The 20,563-nt window shown below is 44.7% G+C and overlaps 1 protein-coding gene across 1 annotated transcript in view; it reads left to right on the forward strand.

The window, feature by feature from the left end:
- Npr3 (natriuretic peptide receptor 3) overlaps positions 1-18,007 on the forward strand; it is a 56,763-nt gene extending 38,756 nt beyond the window's left edge. The window contains exons 4-6 of the mRNA XM_038323250.1: positions 9,832-9,967; positions 14,395-14,489; positions 17,879-18,007. Coding sequence (XP_038179178.1) covers positions 9,832-9,967; positions 14,395-14,489; positions 17,879-18,007 — 360 coding nt within the window. The remainder of the gene's footprint in view (positions 1-9,831; positions 9,968-14,394; positions 14,490-17,878) is intronic.
- The last annotated feature ends 2,556 nt before the right edge of the window (positions 18,008-20,563 follow it).

Genomic DNA, 20,563 nt, shown 5'->3' on the forward strand with positions numbered 1-20,563 from the left:
CCCACTCCTTGAATTGGCCAGACTGAGGGCTGTCTTATTTACTCGGTGGCCTCTGAGTGCATGTACCTTTGTACTGACCAACCACTTGACCTGTGTGCCACCAGGAGTATGTAGTTGAGATATTTGTTAACTGAGCCTCTCGGAACACCTTCAAGCACTTACCTAACTCCTCCTTGAGACACAGTATTGTCCTAGGTCCTCTGAGGACAGCCTGGTGCCTGTGCAGGTGGCTTTTGATGGGTGAGGACCCATGAGCCTTTTAATTGAGACAAAAGGAACACAAGCTTGGAGGCAGAGATGCATTAGACATGGCGTGGGGACAATGACAACAGTTCTAGTGGAGGGCCTCCTCAGAAGAATCATTTTTGGAAAGATAGCTCTCTCGTTTGGGATTTTTTTTTCTGCCCCTGCTGCCCAAACTCTACTGTGTGCAAGTTTTCTAATCATATGCTTGTGTCAAGTCTTCTTTGATGATTTTTTTATTTCTTGCTCCACTAATATTGCTACTATGCAAGTTTCTTCTTTGGGGTCTTTTCTCTCTAAACACATTTTGTGTGTGTGTGTGTGTGTGTGTGTGTGTGTGTGTAGCATCTCTAGGCAGAGGTGACAGCTTCTCTGTGGATGACACCTAATTTCTGTGTCTGATTGTAACCTGTTACCTGAGTGGCAGGCTTCTCCCTGTAGTTTCCTGTTGCCAGTGGGGCCTGAATATCATTCATCCACTACTTAGTTCCTGTGAGATGGCGCCATTTGGAACTCTGTAGTTATTTTACTGCTTTACAGATGTCTACTTATCCATTTGAATGAATAATGATGGATTGAATTTGAATATAATCCAAAAGAGTGGATTCAGATGCGGTCTGGTCTGTTGGCCTATTATTTTAAGTTGATACTTGAAATCTGTAGGTATCTTTAAAAATGTTTCAGTTCAACGATAAGGAAAAAGCACAGAAATGAACAAAAAGTGCTGACTTTATTGTTAGGATTTTCAAATGTTTTAAAAACACTCATCGCCTGCAGAAAAAACGTCCAGAAGTTTCTGGGCCTTTTTCTTTTCCATTTAGGGAATTGATTAGTAAAGCTAGGAGTGCCTTTAATGTTAGCAGTAGGAACTCTGAGGCAGAAGGAAGATTGCCGAAGCTGAAAGCCAGTCTAGGTTACACGTGTGTTCAAGGCCAGCTCTGGGTACAGAGTGACATTCTGCTTCTAATAGCAGCAATGACAATGGCAGCCAGCAGCAGCAGCAGCAGCAACAGCCCAAATAAACGAACCAAAACAAAAAGAGGAAAGTTCTTTCACAAATAGAGCCCACTAATGTGAAATTCTGTGTGCTCACCACTTAGCATGCATCACAGTGATCAGACACTCACCTTCACGTGCAGTGTTAACCCGTCCTCAGCCCCTGAGAAGCTAAGGCATTGCCAGCCTTTCACCTGTGCATATTTTAGTCTGAGTCTAGAATATAAGCTAGTACTTTGTCAAAACTCATGTGACGCTAAATCCACAGATATAAGCATATAATATAGGTTTTTTTTTTTTTTTTTTTTTTTTGAGACAGGGTTTCTCTGCAGCTTTAGAGCCTGTCCTGGAACTAGCTCTTGTAGACCAGGCTGGTCTCGAACTCACAGAGATCCGCCTGCCTCTGCCTCCCGAGTGCTGGGATTAAAGGTGTGCGCCACCACCGCCCGGCTATAATATACTTTTGATATACACATATATATGCAACTACCACTCCATTTGAACACATAGGACATTTGTCTGTGTGCACATGCACGTGCACACACATACACACACAACACGCACACACACTTCCTTCATGTTCCTTTCTTTGCCTCCCCTCACCACTATTTTCATGATTTAGTTTTGCTGGTTTCTACATTCACATAGCACACACTGTATGAGTGGAATCATGTATGCTTTTATGTATGGCTTCCCCCGTGCCATACGGTGCTTGTGAAGTTTTGCATCCTGTCACAAGTATTTCTATTTTATTCTCCTTTTAATGGCTGAGTTACACTCTCTCATATGAATATATCATGGATTTGTTTATTCTTTTAGTGGCCATATTTTTTTCAATTGGACATTATCTGCACCAGTAATGAACATCTCTATGAGTCTTTCGGCGAATTATGTTTTCATTTATGTTGTATAAATTACTTGGAATGAAACTGCTGGATTAATAGCAGAGATGCGTGCTTAACTCTGTAAGAAAGGGACAAAGTAGTACCGCTTCCCATTCCTAGCAGCAGGGTAAGAGATGCATTTGTTTTACACTGTATCCACACTCGGCAACACCAGCCTTTCAACGTTAGCTATCTGATGGGTCTAAAGCTGTTTCTCACGAGTTTTGGTTCTGTTCCTGATGATGAGATGTGGGGTCTCTTTTCAGGCATGACCTGTCTGTTCATGTGGGCTGCTTGTTTAAAAAGGTTTCGGTTTGTTCCTGGCTTAAAAAGCTGTTCTTAAAATATTCTGGGTGTAAGTCAGATGTCTCTTTAATGGCTATTTTGTCTCTGTTTTCTACTTGCCTTTTGGTAGTGTTAATTTTTAAGCATTTATTTATCTGTTCATTGTGTACGGGGTATGTTCATGTGTGAATCCTTGTATGTATGTGCTCTGCTGTGTGTGCGTGAAGGTCAGAGGACAACCTCCGGTGTAGGTCTTTGTCCTCTTGTCCGAAGCAGGGTCATTTATTGGGTCACTGCTGTGTCTTCCAGGCCATCCGGCCAATGACATAGATCCTGAGGATTCTCCTGTCTCTGCCTGCTGGCTGCAGGACTATTGGGAGGACAGGTACATACTCAGGGTCCCATGGGTTCTGGGGATCTGAACTCAGGTCCTCAGATGCGTGTGACAATCACATTAACACCAAGCCGTATCCCCAGACCCACCTCTTTCATGAAGACATATTTCAATGTTCAGTGCTTTAACAAAAATTCACCAGTGTCAAAATCACAATGATATTCCATTTTCTTTCTGAGTTGATAAAAGCCTAGCATACCTGCGTCTATGAGTCATCTCAAATATTCTTTTATCTGCTGTGATCTGAGAGTCAAGTTTTAGTTTTTCCCATTTTTTTTTTAAAGTCCTGCCATGTGGTGAAAAGATTTCCTCCACCCCTGTGGAGTTGCTCAGATGTCTTGGTCAAACTCAGATGGCTGTGTAAGTGTGTGTGTATTTTAGATTACTTTGTTATAGTATTGTGTCTAGCTATATACGATTCTCACACTGTACACATATACATATATACCATGCCCCAAAGATGCCAGTAATTCTTTAACTTCATTTATACATATTTTTCAAAATATAGAATTCTGAGCTTTCTTTGAAGGCAGTGATAGTTTATTTAGTTTTATTATTTTGGTAGCAAACTTGATGGACAAGATCTCTTAACAAAAATCTAGCTCCCTAATTTACCAGTTGAGATTGCTACTTTCAGTACAAGCCTCCCTGTGTTGCTCTAGAAGCCCCTCCCTTAAGCAGTAGGTGTGGAACCAACATTACGGTAATCTCAGCCAACAATGTGCAAAGAAGGCCTTTGAACAGCTAAAACACAATGTGATATATTGCTTTGATCACAAGAGAGGCCCTCAAATTCTTACCATTTATTCCATGTCTGTTTTGATTTTAAGATGGGATCTCACTATGTAGCCCAGGCTAGCCTCAAGCATGTGAGCTTTAGCAGTCTTGGGTTTCAGCCTCTGGAGTCCCAGGGACTATGGGTGCATAGCACACTGCCTGCTTTACCCTCATGTCAAACTCCACTGTAACAGACATGGTGATTTCCTCCCTCTCGTTTACAGAACATCGGTATTAGCAAGCGACCAAGAAAGTGGCGTGCTAGAGGCAGGCACAGGTGGGAGTAGTGGCGTGCTAGAGGCAGGTACAGGTGGGAGTAGTGGCATGCCAGAGGCAGGCACAAGTGGGAGTAGTGGCATGCCAGAGGCAGGCACAAGTGGGAGTAGTGGCATGCCAGAGGCAGGCACAGGTGGCAGCAGCAGGAAGCAGCAGGTGACAGTGGTATCAACCCAAGTGAGTACAGCTTCCATATTAGATGCTGGGCCTCGGACCTAGAAGAAGAAACAAGCTTGTGGTATGGCTGTTCTGCTCTGTGGCTGTGTAGTGCCTATGTGCATAGCTCTGCAAATCTGCAGATGAGAATGATGAGTAGAACGTGACAAATTTGTACTTAGCGTAGTTGCAGCAGAAAGGAGGGTTTGGCTGGCCAGAGACGGTCTTGGTGAGATCCAGACTCCAGTCCTCATGTCTCGCAGCACATACTTTATCCCTTGAGTCATCTTCCTAGCCCTAGGTAATTCATTTTTGAAATACGAAGTGTAGATAAAGTATAACGAAGTGATGTATGTGTTAAGTGTTTCTCAAATGTAGAATTATCCTTGGCCTTTGAGCTACCCACGTAGCATTCCCAAGCCGCTCCCGATGTCTACCGTATCAGTGGCACATGGGCATTGGACAAGACTCACTTTCAGGGCCTTCCTAGAACTAACTTTCAACAGGGTGATGCTGTCCTTGTTGAAGATGAAGGGGGAAGAGCAGCCCATGGCTGACCTCTTACTTGCTCTCCTTCAAAATTCCACTTTCCCCCATGTGATCTTCAGCGACTGAGAGGTGAGAAGGCATCTCTTTTTCCAGAGAAATTAGCACCCGCAGCTTTCCTCATTTGCATTGGGAACCAAAGGTTTGTGGTAAGGAAGACAGAACCACCGTGTGGCATGCTTGAGTTCAGGCGAATGCCACAAGCCAAACCCCAGGACAGTCTAGCTTGGTGCTCCGCTTTGGGAGCCTTCTTCCAGCTGCCTCCACTTGAGAGCTTTATGGGCTTTCTTTGTGTCCAGACACTATTTTTTTCCTTCTTTTTTTGTTTTTGTTTTTTTCCTTTTGAGACAGGGTTTATCTGTGTGTATCAGCCTTGACTGTCCTGGAACTCTCACTGTAGACCAGGCTGGCCTCAAACTCACAGAGATCCGCCTGCATCTGCCTCCTGAGTGCTGAGATTAAAGGCCATCACCGCCTGGCTCAGGCACTCTGCTTTTACAGCCTCTCTCATGATACATACAGTGTTTGAGGCAGGCGGCATGCTTTACTTACTCATAAGCATCCAGGAGTTCACCTGCCCACGAATTTGCCCTCCAGAGAGAAACGGGGCAGATGCTGTGCAGTGTAACAGAGGGAGTCGTGCTGTGAATACTAAGTCTATCTATGCTCATCTGAAAATGGACAAACATGATCATTTCCATTCGGCTTTCTCCATGAGGGAATGTGGCTAGTAGCGCTGGCAGAGAGGAGGCCCTGTCATGACTTCCATGTGTACAGCCTCTCTGCGGGGGACAGTGATTCTGTCTGGTGGAGACTGTGAACAGTCATGTTTTCTTAATCCAACTTGTTCATTATCTAGCCTGGGAGTGACTGCGTTTAGGAATTTAAGACCTCAGCGAGTGATGCTAAGGGAGGATTTTCTGGCTAAAGGATGCCATGATGGTGGGTTTTGATTGTCAGCTTGAGTGGAGCTGGAATCTCCGAGGAGACAAGCTTCCGGGCACACCCGGGAGAGATGATTTAGGTTAAGCCAGTCTCTGGACATGCCCGTGAAGGGTTATCTCATTGAGGTGGGCGAAGCCACATTAAAGGAGAGTGTCAGCTTCCCCAGACTTGGGCACTGGGTTACATCCAAAAGAAGAAGCTAGCTAAACACAAGCACTCATTGCTTTCTGCTTCCTGGGGACCTGTAACGTGACTAACAGCCTCAAGCTGCTGCTACCAGGACTTGGCCTCCATGATGAACTGATCCTTCCGACTCTGAGGCAGAATAAAAACTTCCTCCCCTCGGTTGCTTTTGTCAGGGAATTTAAGTAACTAAAACAGATGATGAACACCCCAATGAGTTGCTTAGGCAAGGGAGTCCCACTTCCTGTGATTGGTAACCACAGTGTGATTTGTCACAACCAGGGCCTGGAGGTCCAAGGGTTGTTCTGTCCAGTGACAGGGAGTCAGATCAAGTGAGCTGGCTCCTTCTCTCTGGAGGTCCAAAGAAAACTGTTCCTGATACAAATAAGACTCTTCTCCCCCTCTCATTTTTTTCTCCTTCCTTTGCACTTCCAATTTACAGGTGTTGTAATGTGCTAACGGGCTTCCCTCCCACTAAAAAAAAGATACGTGTGAGAGTGAGAATGTTCTCTCGAGAAAAGACAGTCTCTGGGGTTTTGCCTATGAGGCAGGTGCGATGAAGCCTCCTCCGCAGCAGGCCGGGGTGCCTCAGCTTCAGCGGGGTCAGCATCCTCCTCCAGAGGGAGAGGGAGATACTCAGCCACTCTGACAGGGCAGGAGGTAATTGTGATTCACTTGCAAATTGAGATAGTAGGGGATTTCAGACCAGAGTTTATGTCCAGAGCCTGTCTGTCCTGTTTTGGCACCAAACTTGCTAGGACAGAAGCAGCACAAGTTCATCCTTCTTGGGCAGACAATTGTCCTTCCTATTGTGGACAGGAGAGGTTGCATCAAGAAGGAAGGAATAGGAAGGGCCAGTTAAGGCACGGTGCTTGGTAGCATGACCAGTACTCTGAATGGCCAACATCAGTATGGTGTCCCTGGGTGAGGATTTAGAGAGGAGGACGATGAAAGAGCAGGAGGAAGATGATGGCATCCACAAAGTAAGAAGGATGAGGCCCAGGGGCTCGTGTTGTATTTTAAGCAGGGATGCTCTAGGAAACATGCAATTATAGAGCATGGCATGCAAGAACGAAATTCAGGAAGACTGAGCAAAACAATGCCCCCCCCCCCTTCCAGGGTTTATCAGTCCAACAATTTTATGCATATATTTAATGTATTTTGGTCACTTTCAACTACACTGTTACTCCCTCTTATTTCCCCTCCCATGGATGCTAAACTCCCCCTTTTACCCAATAAGTTCCTTTTTTAGTTCCACACCTTTTGAAGCTTGTAAGCCATTACATTTCATTAGGATTACTTCATGAGCATGAGTAGGACGTTATTTACTGGAACACGGGCAACTGGACTGTGGCTATGCCATTGGAGAAAATGACTCCTTCTCCCAAAGCCAACAATTAGTAACCAATAGCTTCAGGGAAATATGGGCACCCTAGTGCTTCCTGAAGTCACCTACATTTCCCACATGTCACAGCTATGAGTCCATGACTTTCCACTCTGGTGGAAACCAAGATGATTTCTATAAAGTTACGAAAGAGAAGATAGACTTGTGGGGGAAAAATGATCGTGTATTGAGAATTAAATTTAACAGCTAAAGTATACTTATTAAAATTCATCAGCATGCATGCTTTCTCGAATCATGATGACTTCATGGTCTAAGTGAAAATTTTGTATTCCTTTGGAAAATTAAATTAGCATATTCAAAGGCCAGGCGAAAATTAATCTTGACTGTAGATGTTATTTCTATCTAGCTATAGGCATTCTTTGCCTAAGAAAACAGCATTTCAGAGACTTAAGTTTAACAGCTAAAAGTAAGAACCAACTTCTGCCCAAGGCTTTCATGGCCTCCAGAACTTTCTTTGGTGTTTTAATACTCTAATTCATTTAAACCCCAGAAAAATCTCTGTGAGGCGACCCAGTGCTGTGGCGAGTCTTTACAAATGAGGACTCGGAAGGCTAAGAGACTGAGCAAGGTATCTGGGTTAGGCGTGGACTGTGGATCCAGCTAGTTGCTAACTACAAGATCTCTGTGAACTTGAATCTGTCCTATAGTCCGCCTTTCCCTGAGGGTTAGTGGGATAGCCCAGCCTGGACAGTGCTGTTCTACTAGGTGTCGTTATGACCATGATGGCGTAAGAGATCTGTCTGGGGCACCAGAGTGTGAACAAGGAGCTCTACTTTCCATCAGATATAAAATGGAGCTATCAATAAGATAGCTCGCTTGTTGGATGCTGCTATTCAGAATTAGAAGCTAGGCAGAACAGCTGGGTTTGTAATCCCTCATCTCTAGACAGTAGCAGCAATGATAGCTGACAAGGGGAGATGGTGGCAGAAGCTATGTGAAGTCCTTTACACTTCTCAATTCAGAGAAAATCGATAGCAACCTGAGGAGGAAGGCACTGTCATTTCCTTCACTTTCTAGATGAGGAATCCAAGGCCCAGAAGTAGGAACATAGCTAGAAAAGGCAGAACTGGAGCCGCCCAGGTTCCAGCTTTGGCAAATCTGAAATACTTGTTCCCATAGTGCAAAACAGGACTCAGCAAGAGTTGTGATGGGGACAAATGAAACTGGGTGTTGCTGCCCTCTGTGAGTGTGCCCTTGAAACAGGTGACGCCATTTGTGTGTGCGTCTTTGAACTGGGAGACACAATTTGTGACACCATACGCCCTTGAGTCGGGCCATACAGAAAGTCAGTGGAGGCACTCTTCCTCTGTAGAGGGACAGGGCAGGCAGTCTGTCACACAAGCGCTGGCCAGCATCCTCCCAGGAATCCCCAATTCTTCCTGTAGCCTTGGCTTTCTGCCATTGACTCAGACTCTTGGAAAAAAAAATGAGAAAATGCCATTTTGGAATACTGGGTAATTTACAAACTCTGTATCAAAGGCACAAAATATTTTCCAAGTTTCTGCTGGTTGTTCTTGCAGCTGTGTCTCGCTTCAGCTGAGCAGAACTGTTGTTTTTAATGCAGTAGTGGTCAGGGTATGTCTTTGCCGTGTTTTTCAACCCAGAGTGCTTTCTCCAGACTTCCACCCTTCCAAACATCTGTTCAGTTTCAGAATTCAGGTCAGCTTTGGCCACCGCTCTTGAGCTTCTCTTTATCATCCTCCCCCAATTTATAACACTAACTGCTCTACTTACTGTATCTGAATGAGACTCCAGGACAGTACCAAGAGCATCATATGGCCCATAAAACAAGTTGCTGAATGCTTGACACACACTAGACACTTTATGCTGTGTTGCCATGTGATTCTTGCAATTACCCTTAAAGAAGGTTCTACACCACCTACATGGGTACAGATGAAAGAATAAAACTCAACACGAGAAACAACTTCCCTTAAGTTTATTGCCAGTGTTGTGGCATTTGTGAACCAGGTTTTGGAGAGTAAGGATACCTTTCCTTGAGCCAAAGATCAAATAAAATGTATCACATATCAAGACTGAATCAATTTTTGTCGCCTGGGAGCTTGGCAGCGGGTGGAAGAGAGACAGATGTGTTGTTGCCAATGCAGGAGCAAACATTGCTGCCCCCTCCCAAGGCAGGCAGAAAGCACTCTGTCCATTCTTGTATCTTTGTTATGTGTTGGCAGTTGATAACAGTTTTGTTGAGCACGAACAAATGGATACCTACATTTTGTTTCATTTTGATCCTTTGAGATGAGGGTCTTGACATGTAGTGTAGGCTGGCCTAAATCCCACGTCTCTGCCCCAGCTTGCCCAGTTACTACTGTTCTGTTTGTGTGCCTATACTCAGAATGTAAAGGGATTACATGGGCAGTGGAAGCTGGAGGCAGACTTCACTGGGGTGTCGGACTCATGCCGTGCTGAGGCTGATGGAAGGATGTGGGCAGAAGGGTAATTGCATGAAAGAGGGTCAAAGTTCTGGGGGATAATTAACCTGAACAACAGAATGGTTTCTTTGACTTCTGCATTTCTTGTTTGCTCTGTAAATTCTCAGGAAGTGTTTTTTCCTACTTAGTGCCAGGAAAACGTGATAAGACTCTTGGTAGTTACTTTTGATAATTCTGCCCACTTCCTCCCTTGATCTCACATCTACAGACCCAGGTTGGACCATTTTTGTTTGCTTGCATCATGGACGAACATCAATCATCAGGTTCTCAGGCTCACTCAATGGGTTTCCTTTGCAGGTGAACATGTTTGTTGAAGGGTTCCATGATGCCATCCTCCTCTACGTTCTGGCTTTACATGAAGTTCTCAGAGCTGGCTACAGCAAGAAGGATGGGGGGAAAATCATCCAGCAGACCTGGAACAGGACTTTTGAAGGTAGGGATTCAGTTTCCATGGCAGCAGTACTGCGGCCAAGTGAGTCACTGCTTCTGTAGTTGCTATCTACTACAACAACAGACTTGATTTTATTTCAGTTTGAAAGTATGGAGAATAAGCCAACTCACCTCACTGGTTTGTAAAAATAAGATCGAACAATGCAATGCATGCGAACATGGCGTTGAGCAGATTCTACTTCATTAACCATCCTGCTCCTTGCTTATGTGGCTGACGACTGAATATAAGGGGCAGTGAGATAGGGACACAAAGCTCAAGATGCAGTGGGACCAGACCCATGGTCCTGGAAACTGCTGAAATAGTTTCCATGGAGATGGTGTGCCTTACGGCTGCTCTGTAGCACATAACCTGTAGCATGCTGGCGAACATCTTCTGAGAACCATTAACACAGAGTGCAGACTGGGAATGCGGGAAACAGGAGCCTGCGACCTCTAGTACCCCAATTTGCTCTGTAAGGGAGACTGGGTAAACTAACTGAAAGAGCCCTTCCAGTTCTTCATTGTGCTAATTTGTTTCTGTGAGCCCTTCTGCGGACTGGAGTATGCCTGTACTTGTGTTTACGTGAGTGAGACTTCTCAATGCCAAGAGCAAAGCCGAGTCTAGCTTTGAGAGAGGAGTATAGGATGGTCCCCTCTACGTTCCATGGCTTCAGCTTGTCCTCAGATATTAAAAGGAAGGACAGTAAGGAGGAGTGGTGCTCCAGCTAGGGTTGTCTGGGTAGTAGATATGGCAGCCCAGGTAAGTTTCTTTTCTCTACAAGTGGTTCAGTGAACACCATGTTTTACCCTAGACAAGAGTGACAGCTTCCATTTTAGACAAGTAGTTGTTTGGGGGTAAACAAGCTCCCTGGATGAACTCATTTGGCTCTTCCGGCTTCAACTGAGGGGCAGAAATCAATAGGGTATTCAGGGGGCATATTAGGACAAAGTCAAATTTCCCAGAATGTGTGCACAATGCACCGAGAAAACTGGTGTGTGGGGACACAACCTTGGTCAGGCACATCCCATTCTTAGCTATTACTACTCACCGCGCGGTGTGGTCATTTGTTGGTGGGTCTTCTGACAGCGGGACAGAAGCCAGAGCTGGGGATGCTCAAAGGCACCTCTGAGAGAGGTTGGCGAGAGAAGGGCAGGTGTCCACATGGCTGGGACACAGCTTGTTTAGAGCTGAGACAAGGCGCTAACTTTTCTCAGATGCCAGTCTTCATGGTTCCATTTTAGGGTCAGGTCTATGTGGTCAGTATGTACCAAGAGTATAAAGAATAGTATAGTTGAGTCTAAAATTAGGATCTTATGTGGTCCAAACTGTAAAGACCATGGCCCACGTGAGTCTGAATGGTTTCAGAGAGCTTATGTTATTTGCTAAGCAGTAGTCCATTTGAAGGCAGCCCTCAAAGAGCTCTAAGGTGGATGAGTGGAAGAAAAACTCAACCTCCCTAACATTAAAAACAATTTTAATTTTAGTGGTTTGCTGTAAGTGACCATTAAGTTGTCAGGAGAAAAAAAAATACCCTGGATGTTATTTGACAAATTGGATTTTATAGCCGTGAAACCTATGATCAACTCTCAGACTTCCAATAAATGGTCCAAGGAGAGGCCGGTGTTTCCTCTGTGTGAGAGGTTAGAGGGGCAAGGTAAACAGGACTGTGTGTGGCTCAGGCCTGGGCAAATAAAAACCGGGTTAGAAGGACCCATTGCTGATACACAGGAAAATTCTGCTGTCACCCTAACGAGTTCACCTTCTGCTTGATACTCTCAGGTGAAGTCTCACTTTGCAAAGCAGCTACCCTGAGAGTTCTCACCCCACTTCTTGGCAGAATTACAATCACTTAAAGGTGTAATGAGGTGCTGGATTCCCAGGACCACTGCATCATATACAATACTCTGTAAATCCCTCAGGGCACACTTCCCTAACGCTGCTGGGCAGATTGACAAGAGACCTCAGATAGCCACAATGTTTGGAGAATGAATATGTATATGTATATACACATGTATATGCATATATGCACATATATGTATACGCATACGCACATTTACACATATATACATACTATATATATAATTTGAAGTTTTATAGCCTCTCATGGATGCACAAGTTTATGATAGGTGCATCTTTTGTAACCTGCCTGTATTAAGAAGACAAAAAAAAACCCCAAGATGAATGGTAACTCCATTCTGTTTCCAGCAAAGTAACCCAAAGTCTGGAAAAATCAGTGGGCCTTCAAACCACAGCCCAAAGGACAGTAAATCCAAATGCCTGTCCTCTCCAAACCACACGAGAGGATGGAACTTTCCCTTGGGATGCTCCTCAGTGGACATTTCCCTGGGGTGGCCACTCCATCTGGGGAGAAGCAAACTGAGTGCAGCACCAAGGAAGAACAGCACAGAATTCTCCCACAAAGGAAACAAATATGCTGATTAGAACAGGGCCGGTGCATATATCCTTCTACTTAGTGAAGGAAGATGCAAATACAGACTGTTTAGCACCAGCCTCTGTTCTCTGGTGGCCTTTGGGGATTAGCTGCTGGGAGCACCCATTATTGCTTGTCAAAGTGGCTGGGTCCTCTGTGCTTTGGCTGCTCTGTTCCAGCCTTCTATCCCACTGGCTCTGTTCATAAACACTTCATTGGAAACTTCACGGTTCTCTGGTTCTTTCCTGCCTTAGGGTCTTGGTAAATTAAACCAGGTCAGTAACTTACACTTTTGATTGTGTTTTGAATCACAGGTTTCCTCCTGTGTATGGGATTTTACAATCCCATAATCCCTGCTTTTGTTTTTCTTTTTAGCTGCATTTTAACTTGTGCTGAGTCGTGCTTTGAATGGTAGATCATCGTCAAGTACTCTCTGTGATACCACAGGCACAGTAATGATAATGAGAACTTTATAATAGCATCCCCCAGCCCCAGATCTCAAGCTCAAGATGCCCCCACTTTGGAACATCGTACATGTCAAAATGACACCACAAATGGAAACTTCCCCATAATGGATGTTTATCTCATACAAAAAATTACAGAAAATACTGTATTAAGATTACCTTCTGGCTATGTGTATAAGTATGTATAGAGATGAAAGAATCTTGTGCTTAGACTTGCATCCTATCCCCAAGGTGTCTCATTATGTGTATGCAGATATTCAGAAATTTGAAAACACCTGAAATCTGAAACCTATCTGGTCCCACATCCTTTGGCTAAGGGCTACACAACCTGTAGGAATAATAATAGCAGTAGCGACAGATAGAGGAAAACAGCTGGCGTGGCTTAAACATCTGTTGGCGATACCTCATGTGTTCTTATCTCAGCTCTACCGCTTCTTGGTAGGAACGTGATCTTATGCTTGTTTACGCTGGTTGTAGAGGCTGAGATTCAGGGGACCAATGCCTTGGCCACGGTGGCAGAGGTGGGGAAAGACAAAATGGCAATTCAATATTCTGATTCTTCAAGTTAAAAAAAAAGAAAAACAACCCAAAATTGCACTTTAAAATTCTATTCTATCTATCTATCTATCTATCTATCTATCTATCTATCTATCTATCTATCTATCTATCGTGTGTGTGTGTGTGTGTGTGTGTGTGTGTGTGTGTGTGTGTGTATGTGTGTGTATGTGTGTGTGTTAGTTGGAGGATAACTTCCAGGAGTCAGTTTGTTCCTTCTACTGTGTGGGTCCCAGAGTTCAAACCTATAAGACCTATGCTCAGCTTGGTGTCAAGCACGCTCACCTACTTCTCTGGCCCCAACCTGTTTGATTCCACTAGGAAAAGCTGACTCCTCAGTCCAGGCCCCTCCTCCAGCAAAGAATCTGTCTGCTCTAACTTAGCCTTCCCCGTAGTGCTAACTCAGCACCCAGGAATCTTCCGGATAGTGTTTGCATAAGCAATGGATGAACACACATTGAGCAATGAATGAACACACATTGGGCAAGGAAGACTTGCTCTTTAGACACTGGCCCCAGGGACCCAGCAACCAGACCCCCCAGCCGCTCTTGCTGCCTATATGAAGCATACTACTGAATCCTGGGCCAGAGTGACTTTCCTTATGAGAGTTGTCCAGTGAGCACCCGAACCTATGTGTGATAAGACATCTTTACCTTTTTGCTACATTTTAGAAAATAAAAAATCGAAACTCTAGAGTAAGCACACTGACTTCAGCATTAGCCTTCTTCTGTTCTTTTTTTTTCCCAGAAGTATTCCCCAAAGATCATTTCTTTTTCTTTTTTAAATGGAGAAATGTTAAGAATTTAGGAATGCAGACACAGATGAAATTACAATGTCTTTCCAAATGCCAACAAAAATGCTTCCAGTCTGATGTGATTCCCTGTGGCATGAATTTGTTTTAAAAAATCCCATCAATCCATTTTCTTGGCAGGCAGAGGTACCGTAAGTTACTAATGCAGAGTTCTTTGCCTCTCCTGCAGGTATCGCTGGGCAGGTGTCCATAGATGCCAACGGGGACCGGTATGGGGACTTCTCCGTGGTTGCCATGACAGATGTCGAAGCCGGCACCCAAGAGGTGAGGAAAGGACACTTCTACATTGGTCACTCTGGCAAGTGGGGACTCTGAGGGTGTATTTGCCCTGGTGTCCAATGCAACTTCAAACACAAATGGGCATTCCGGGTAGGCAGCGCTCACTGTTCACTGAGGGGACACGGAAGGCAGGACACGCTGCCGTGTGAATTCTCAGTAGAGAAGCCCTACCTTCCAAGCAGTCAGGAGTCACTGCTTAGCCTTGTGTAATGAAGACACCAGTTGGCACAGGAAGTGCAACTTGCTTGCCACTGCATTTCCAGAGTTTTTTTTTCCCCTAGTGGTTGTTTCGGATTTTCAGGTGTTACTATTTCAAAAGATGGAACCTCAGGACAGAAGTCTGCCTGGACTGAAGATGAGTCTGTGGCAGTCACTGGGCAGGGTTCTCTGCTCTAGTTTCTTCAACGATAACATGGGAATTGTAATATTTTCCTTGATGGCCTCATGACATCATTAGAACCATATGACATGAAACCTAGAAAAGTAACACATGACTTCTTAGAGGAAGAAATAGGTATTAAATTAATATTCAGTGTTTCTGCTGAAAAATAGTTTTTCAACAGATGATGATTGCCCTGTTTCCTTGCAAGGTCAAGGCCATCACTCTTTTTTTCTTTTTTCTTTTTTAAAAAAGATTTCTTTTTATTTATCCTTTGTGTCTTTCACATCACGCATCTCAATTCCACTCATCTCCCTTTCTCTTCCTATCCACTCTCTGCCCTTGTACTCCTCCAATAAAATAAAATGAAACAATAAAATATAAGGAGAGAGAGAGAGAGAGAGAGAGAGAGAGAGAGAGAGAGAGAGAGGGAGAAAGAGAGAGAGAACAATCTTGTCATGGGAGCTGCAATGTGATACAGCGAGTCACACAGTAAATCCTTTGTCCATATATCTTTACTTGTAAGTGTTCATTGAAAAGAGCCATTGGTCTGGTTTGAGGTTGCTAGTCATTGTTGGGACCTCACTGGGGCTCCTCTTGCATATCCTGTTGCTGCCCTGTGTCACGGAGGTCCTGCAGCTTTGAATCTGAAGGATGTGGCCCTTCATGTGCTCCAGCATATCATAGATGGGGTGGTTGTTGGGGTTGGTCAACTCATAGCTCTGGTTCTGGTGGTTGCAGGTTTGTTCAGCCTGCCAACTCCCCCTCCCATTTCATCACCAGGGTGAGCTCTCAGACATTGCTCTGTCTAGTTCACTCTATGTGGCAATGAGCAAGGGGCAGGGCCGGTTCTCCTGCTTTCATGCTCTCAGGGTAGACCAGTAGGCTTACCCACACCTATACCACTGTGTTCTACTGTGCTGCCCAGGCAAGATGCATGGGCCACTTCCCCGAGTGCTGCAGCTGCAGACACAGCTCTCCCACTCTGAAGATCAGCATCACTCCTGTTGCTTTGGTGGGCACTTGCATAAGATACCTCTCCTCTCTGTGGGGTATGCCTAGCCTTTGTATGGGACAGATTGTGAGGGAGCAGGAGCCCTCTCGCTGTGGTCACCGAATGATTTTTATATTGCCCCAGTTCTAGAGCTTGTCTGCAGTCTGGCTTCCTTCTCTGGAGAAGTGGGGAGTGATGGTTCATCCCATCTCATTGTGAGGTTGCTGCATGCAAAGCACTTGGGGTAGGCTCGGTACCTACCAGTCACTGTCGTGTTTCATGAGGACCTAGAATTGGTTTTGACCCTGAGCTGATATAGCCTGTAAGAGCCTGCTGTCACTCAGTGAGGAGGGAGGAGAAATGTCACAGGCTACCCAGGAGGCACAAGTTTGTGCCCAGGCAAAAGTGGAGAACCCCTAGGAGCTGTGTGAGAAGGCACTGCCAGATTGGCTCATGTGACTGACCTAATAGTCATTTAACTGGAGCGTGACCCTGCAATTGTATCATCCAGGGGACTAAGGTGACAGCTGAAACAGAGTTCAGTCTGATAATGGGAGAGCACAAGAAGTGAGTTCATCAGAGATGAATGTGACCTCTAAGGACATAGCACTGGCCAAAAGGTCAACCAAAAAGTTCTTCAAAGATACAATTTTAAAAATTACACCTGTCTGTCTATTGTGTGTGTGTAGGTCAGAGGACAATTTGTAGGAGTTTGTTATCTCATTCTGACATGTGGGTCTGGGTATCCAATTCAGGTCTTAAGGCTTATTGGCAGGGGCCTTTACCTCTGAAGCCATCTTTCTATCACTCTAAATTATATTATTTAGTATTATAATTATATGTCGATCTGACTGAAGGGTGAGGGGGCCTGTGTATCTGACACATGCTTAACCTAAGCAGGTATGCAGTGACATGGTTTCTGTCACATATCCCTTAGGGAAACGGGCCTCACACATGACTGATAGTGTGGACTCCTTAGTGGCTGAAGGCCAGACAGGGGCCCTGTGGAATTAGCCAGGGAAAAGCTGTGAATCTGTGAGCCTATAGACTATTGTTTCATAGGGAAGTGAAAAGAATCCACCCTTCCCATTATGCTGTAGCAGCTGCTGAATACCTAGGGACAGCATTGGTAGGGTGCAGCCTTCCGTGTAGACAGGCCTCACCAGGCACTGTCTCTGTCATGTCCATACCTTTTCAAGTCTACGTGACCCTGATTCTTTGCTGCCATGAGGAGCCACTGTGATAGTCCGTGTGCACAGCAGGAAAGCCCCTGCCCCCTCCCGTTTCTCATGCTTTTTTGAAGCTCTTGCTATCACTTCCTGCAGGTGATGATGCGTAGAGGTAGCCTGTGTAGATCAGGCCGTGTTTTGGGGAGCTCATGCAAGACTACGAGCTTTGTGCCTCCTTTGGGAACTGATGTGGAATGTCCTTCTGTACATGTGTTGCTTTTATTGGTTAACGAATAAAGCTACTTTGGCCTATGGCAGGGCAGAATATAGCCAGGCTGGAAGGGATATATAGAGAGAGTAAGTGGAGTCAGAGAGACACCATGTAGCTGCCAAAGGAGACAGACATCTGGAACACTACCTGGTAAGCCACAGCATTGTGGCCATACACAATGGGTTAATTTAAGATTTAGGAGCTAGCTAGAAATATGCTTGAGCCATATGCCAGAGTGCTGTAATTAATATAGTTTTCCCTGTCTGGGCAGCCAGAAAATAAATGAGCAGCCTCTGCTTGCAGGGAACAGGTAACTTTGGCTTTTCCCTTTTTTTTTTTTTTTTTTTTTTTTTTTTTTTTTTTTTTTTTTTTGGTTTTTCGAGACAAGGGTTTCCCTGTAGTTTCTAGAGCCTGTCCTGGAACTAGCTTTTGTAGACCAGGCTGGCCTCGAACTCAGAGATCCGCCTGCCTCTGCCCTCCCGAGTGCTGGGATTAAAGGCGTGCGCCACCACCGCCCGGCTGGCTTTTCCCTTTTTATGGTCTGACTTTTGTCTCCTATAGGTTATTGGTGATTACTTTGGAAAGAAGGCCGGTTCAAAATGCGATCCAATGTCAAGTACCCATTGGGGCCCTTTGAAACTGAGAATAGATGAAACCAGAATTGTGGAGCATACCAATAGCTCTCCTTGAAATCATTGTAAGTCAGAGACTTAATTCACTTTTCCTCCTCTTCTTCAGTCATGTGGGTCCAGCACATGTTGCTCTCAAGAACTCGTGTTCGGAAAAGCTCCCATGTCTTTTTCTGATGTCTTCAAACCTGTGGGAACAACTCAAAATAGCCATCCTTCCTCCCTTATCAGAAGTGTCCATATTTCTTCCTTTATTCTTTTCTTCCAGATGATAATATATTCTATCTGGATTTGATATCTCTTTCTACAATCTCTCAGTTATTAGAGGTTTCTACTTTGAGGAAAAAATATTATTAACTGTTCTTATTCATCTACTGTAACAAATCTCATTATTGATTTCAAAGTTTACAGTTGACCTCCAGATCTTCAGGATGGGACAGGTAATGTTCTTAAATACCTGGCAACTTACAAAGTGGCAAATAAGCATTGAACATATTATTTATAGCCAATTTCTGGATGGAAAAAAGAGAAGCAGGTGTATATTCCTCAGAGATAGGAACATTTTCCGAAGTGATTGTCTCTGAGGGGCTTCTGACGAGGAAGAACAAGCAGTATCAATCTTGCAGGCCAGTTGGTGATTTTAGGTGACTATATTGAATGGTCATTGTGTCTCAGGACCATCTTTTAATGTTGAGGGATTTATGTCTATACACTAGTTATGCGAAAGAATTAATGGAGAAGGTTATTGACCACGTAGCCTCCACGCATGGATCCAAAGTCTTACTTTGCTTCTTGCCTGTTTGGACGGGGAGAGTTACTTCAACTCACCAAGCCTCCCTTTCCCCACATGTAAAGTAAAATATACCCATCTTTGGTCTGAGGAGCCATGAGGCCGTGACCTGCAGGCTTACTCTAAACTCGCAAGGACCAGGAGAGGCTGATTTTTCTAGAACTGAGTTCCCAATGGAGTGATCCAAACGGTTTGCTTTTTCACAAAGCTATGTAGGCCATTTGGAGATGGAGGACTATGGCTTTGGTGAGAGAACGGAGAAACATCTAAAAACAGAATACCGACCCAGTACAATTTCCTCAGACCTTCTAGCACTTAGGAGTGTCACCATCCCCCATGAGAAACAGAAGAGCGTGGGGCAGTGCCTTGTCCATCCCCGCAGCTTCCTTGACTTTCAGCTCAAGCAGAACGTGGATGTGTCTGAAATCTCCAGCTTCCAGACTCATCAAATCCTGCTCGGATCGGTGCTTCTTTCTCTGTCTGTGATTCTTTCTAACCTTCCTTTTCCTTCCTCTTCTTCTTCCTCTCCCTCTTTCCCTTCCCTGTCATAGATCTGCTGTTGTAGTTCAGGCTTTGCCTTCAACTTGCAATCCTCTTGCTCATCTCCCCAAATGCCCAGGATGACTGTCATTTGTCCCAGTCTCAACTTAGCTTAGAACTTGTTTTGCTGCTGTTCTCTTCACTGTCACATGACAATGCATTGGTCTAGTGCTTTCTGGAAAGCATTGCATACACACATCACACACACACAACACACATACACACATGTATGTATTTCACAGAGGAAAAAAAATTGTTTCAACTGGGAGATGAACACCAAACCAAGTATTTCTACTTATTTCCCCAAATGAGCTCTGACCAGGATGTCTCTTTTTCAAGCAGGTGGCCCTAGACGAATATCAGCAGTGACAGGATCGTGGTGGTGGGGCCCTACTTGGTGAATGGTTTGCTAATGGCCTTCTACTTCTTCAAGGTAGGGACCATTCATGATGTTAAAATTCTCTCTGCATGTTTGGCCCTTTGTCTACTGTCTTTGCACAAATACTCCCTGTGATTTGCCCCACACCCTTCTCTGAGAGAAGAAGGATGGTGGTTAAATATCAAAGCCATTCTTTGGTGTGATCTTGGGTCTGGTGGTCATCTTGGGTTATGGATTTCTACTGTACTCTAGCCACCATGGGCCAGAGAGTTGCCAGGATCTCTGGACCACAGATCCATTCACGGGAATCCATTCATGAGAATTATGTACCAAATGTAAACACGAAGAGGAAATCTGGACAAAGAATGAACCTATCCTCACACTTCCTTCAATTTAGAAATAAGTGGCCATGTTCACCTTGAAGGGCTGGAAGGAGCACCCAGTGGTCTCTCATTCAGGCTGTTGGATATGTTCTGTGTTTGGAGAAGTCAAGTGCTTAGCTGTTGTCGTGGCTCAACCTCAAGGCTCATAAACTGGTACTATGTCCATGTGCTCAAGGTTTTGGTCATTTGTTGCGGTGGTGGTGGTCCTCTTTAGTCATCTTCAAAGGCTGAATTCATGGCTTATTTCTAAGGTTTCTTCATTTTCACATGGAGATGTGAGTCTGAGTGTATGTGGCTCTCTGTGGGAAACAATATTGTGTTCCTGTTCCTTTGGTCACAGTACACTTAATCTGATCTTATCTGGGGGCATATCCTGGGAGTCAAGCAGAGCTTCTGGGGCAGAAGAGATAAGACTGGACCCACAGGGTTCTAGGGAAGAAGGGGAAGGCTTGTTCTACAGTATGTCGGAAGAAAGCTTGCCAATTTTTCTCCTCCTTGAATAAGACAATGATGCCTCAGGGCACC

Source organism: Arvicola amphibius, chromosome 3 (genome assembly GCF_903992535.2).
Source record: "Arvicola amphibius chromosome 3, mArvAmp1.2, whole genome shotgun sequence".
Classification (NCBI taxonomy): Eukaryota; Metazoa; Chordata; class Mammalia; order Rodentia; family Cricetidae; genus Arvicola; species Arvicola amphibius.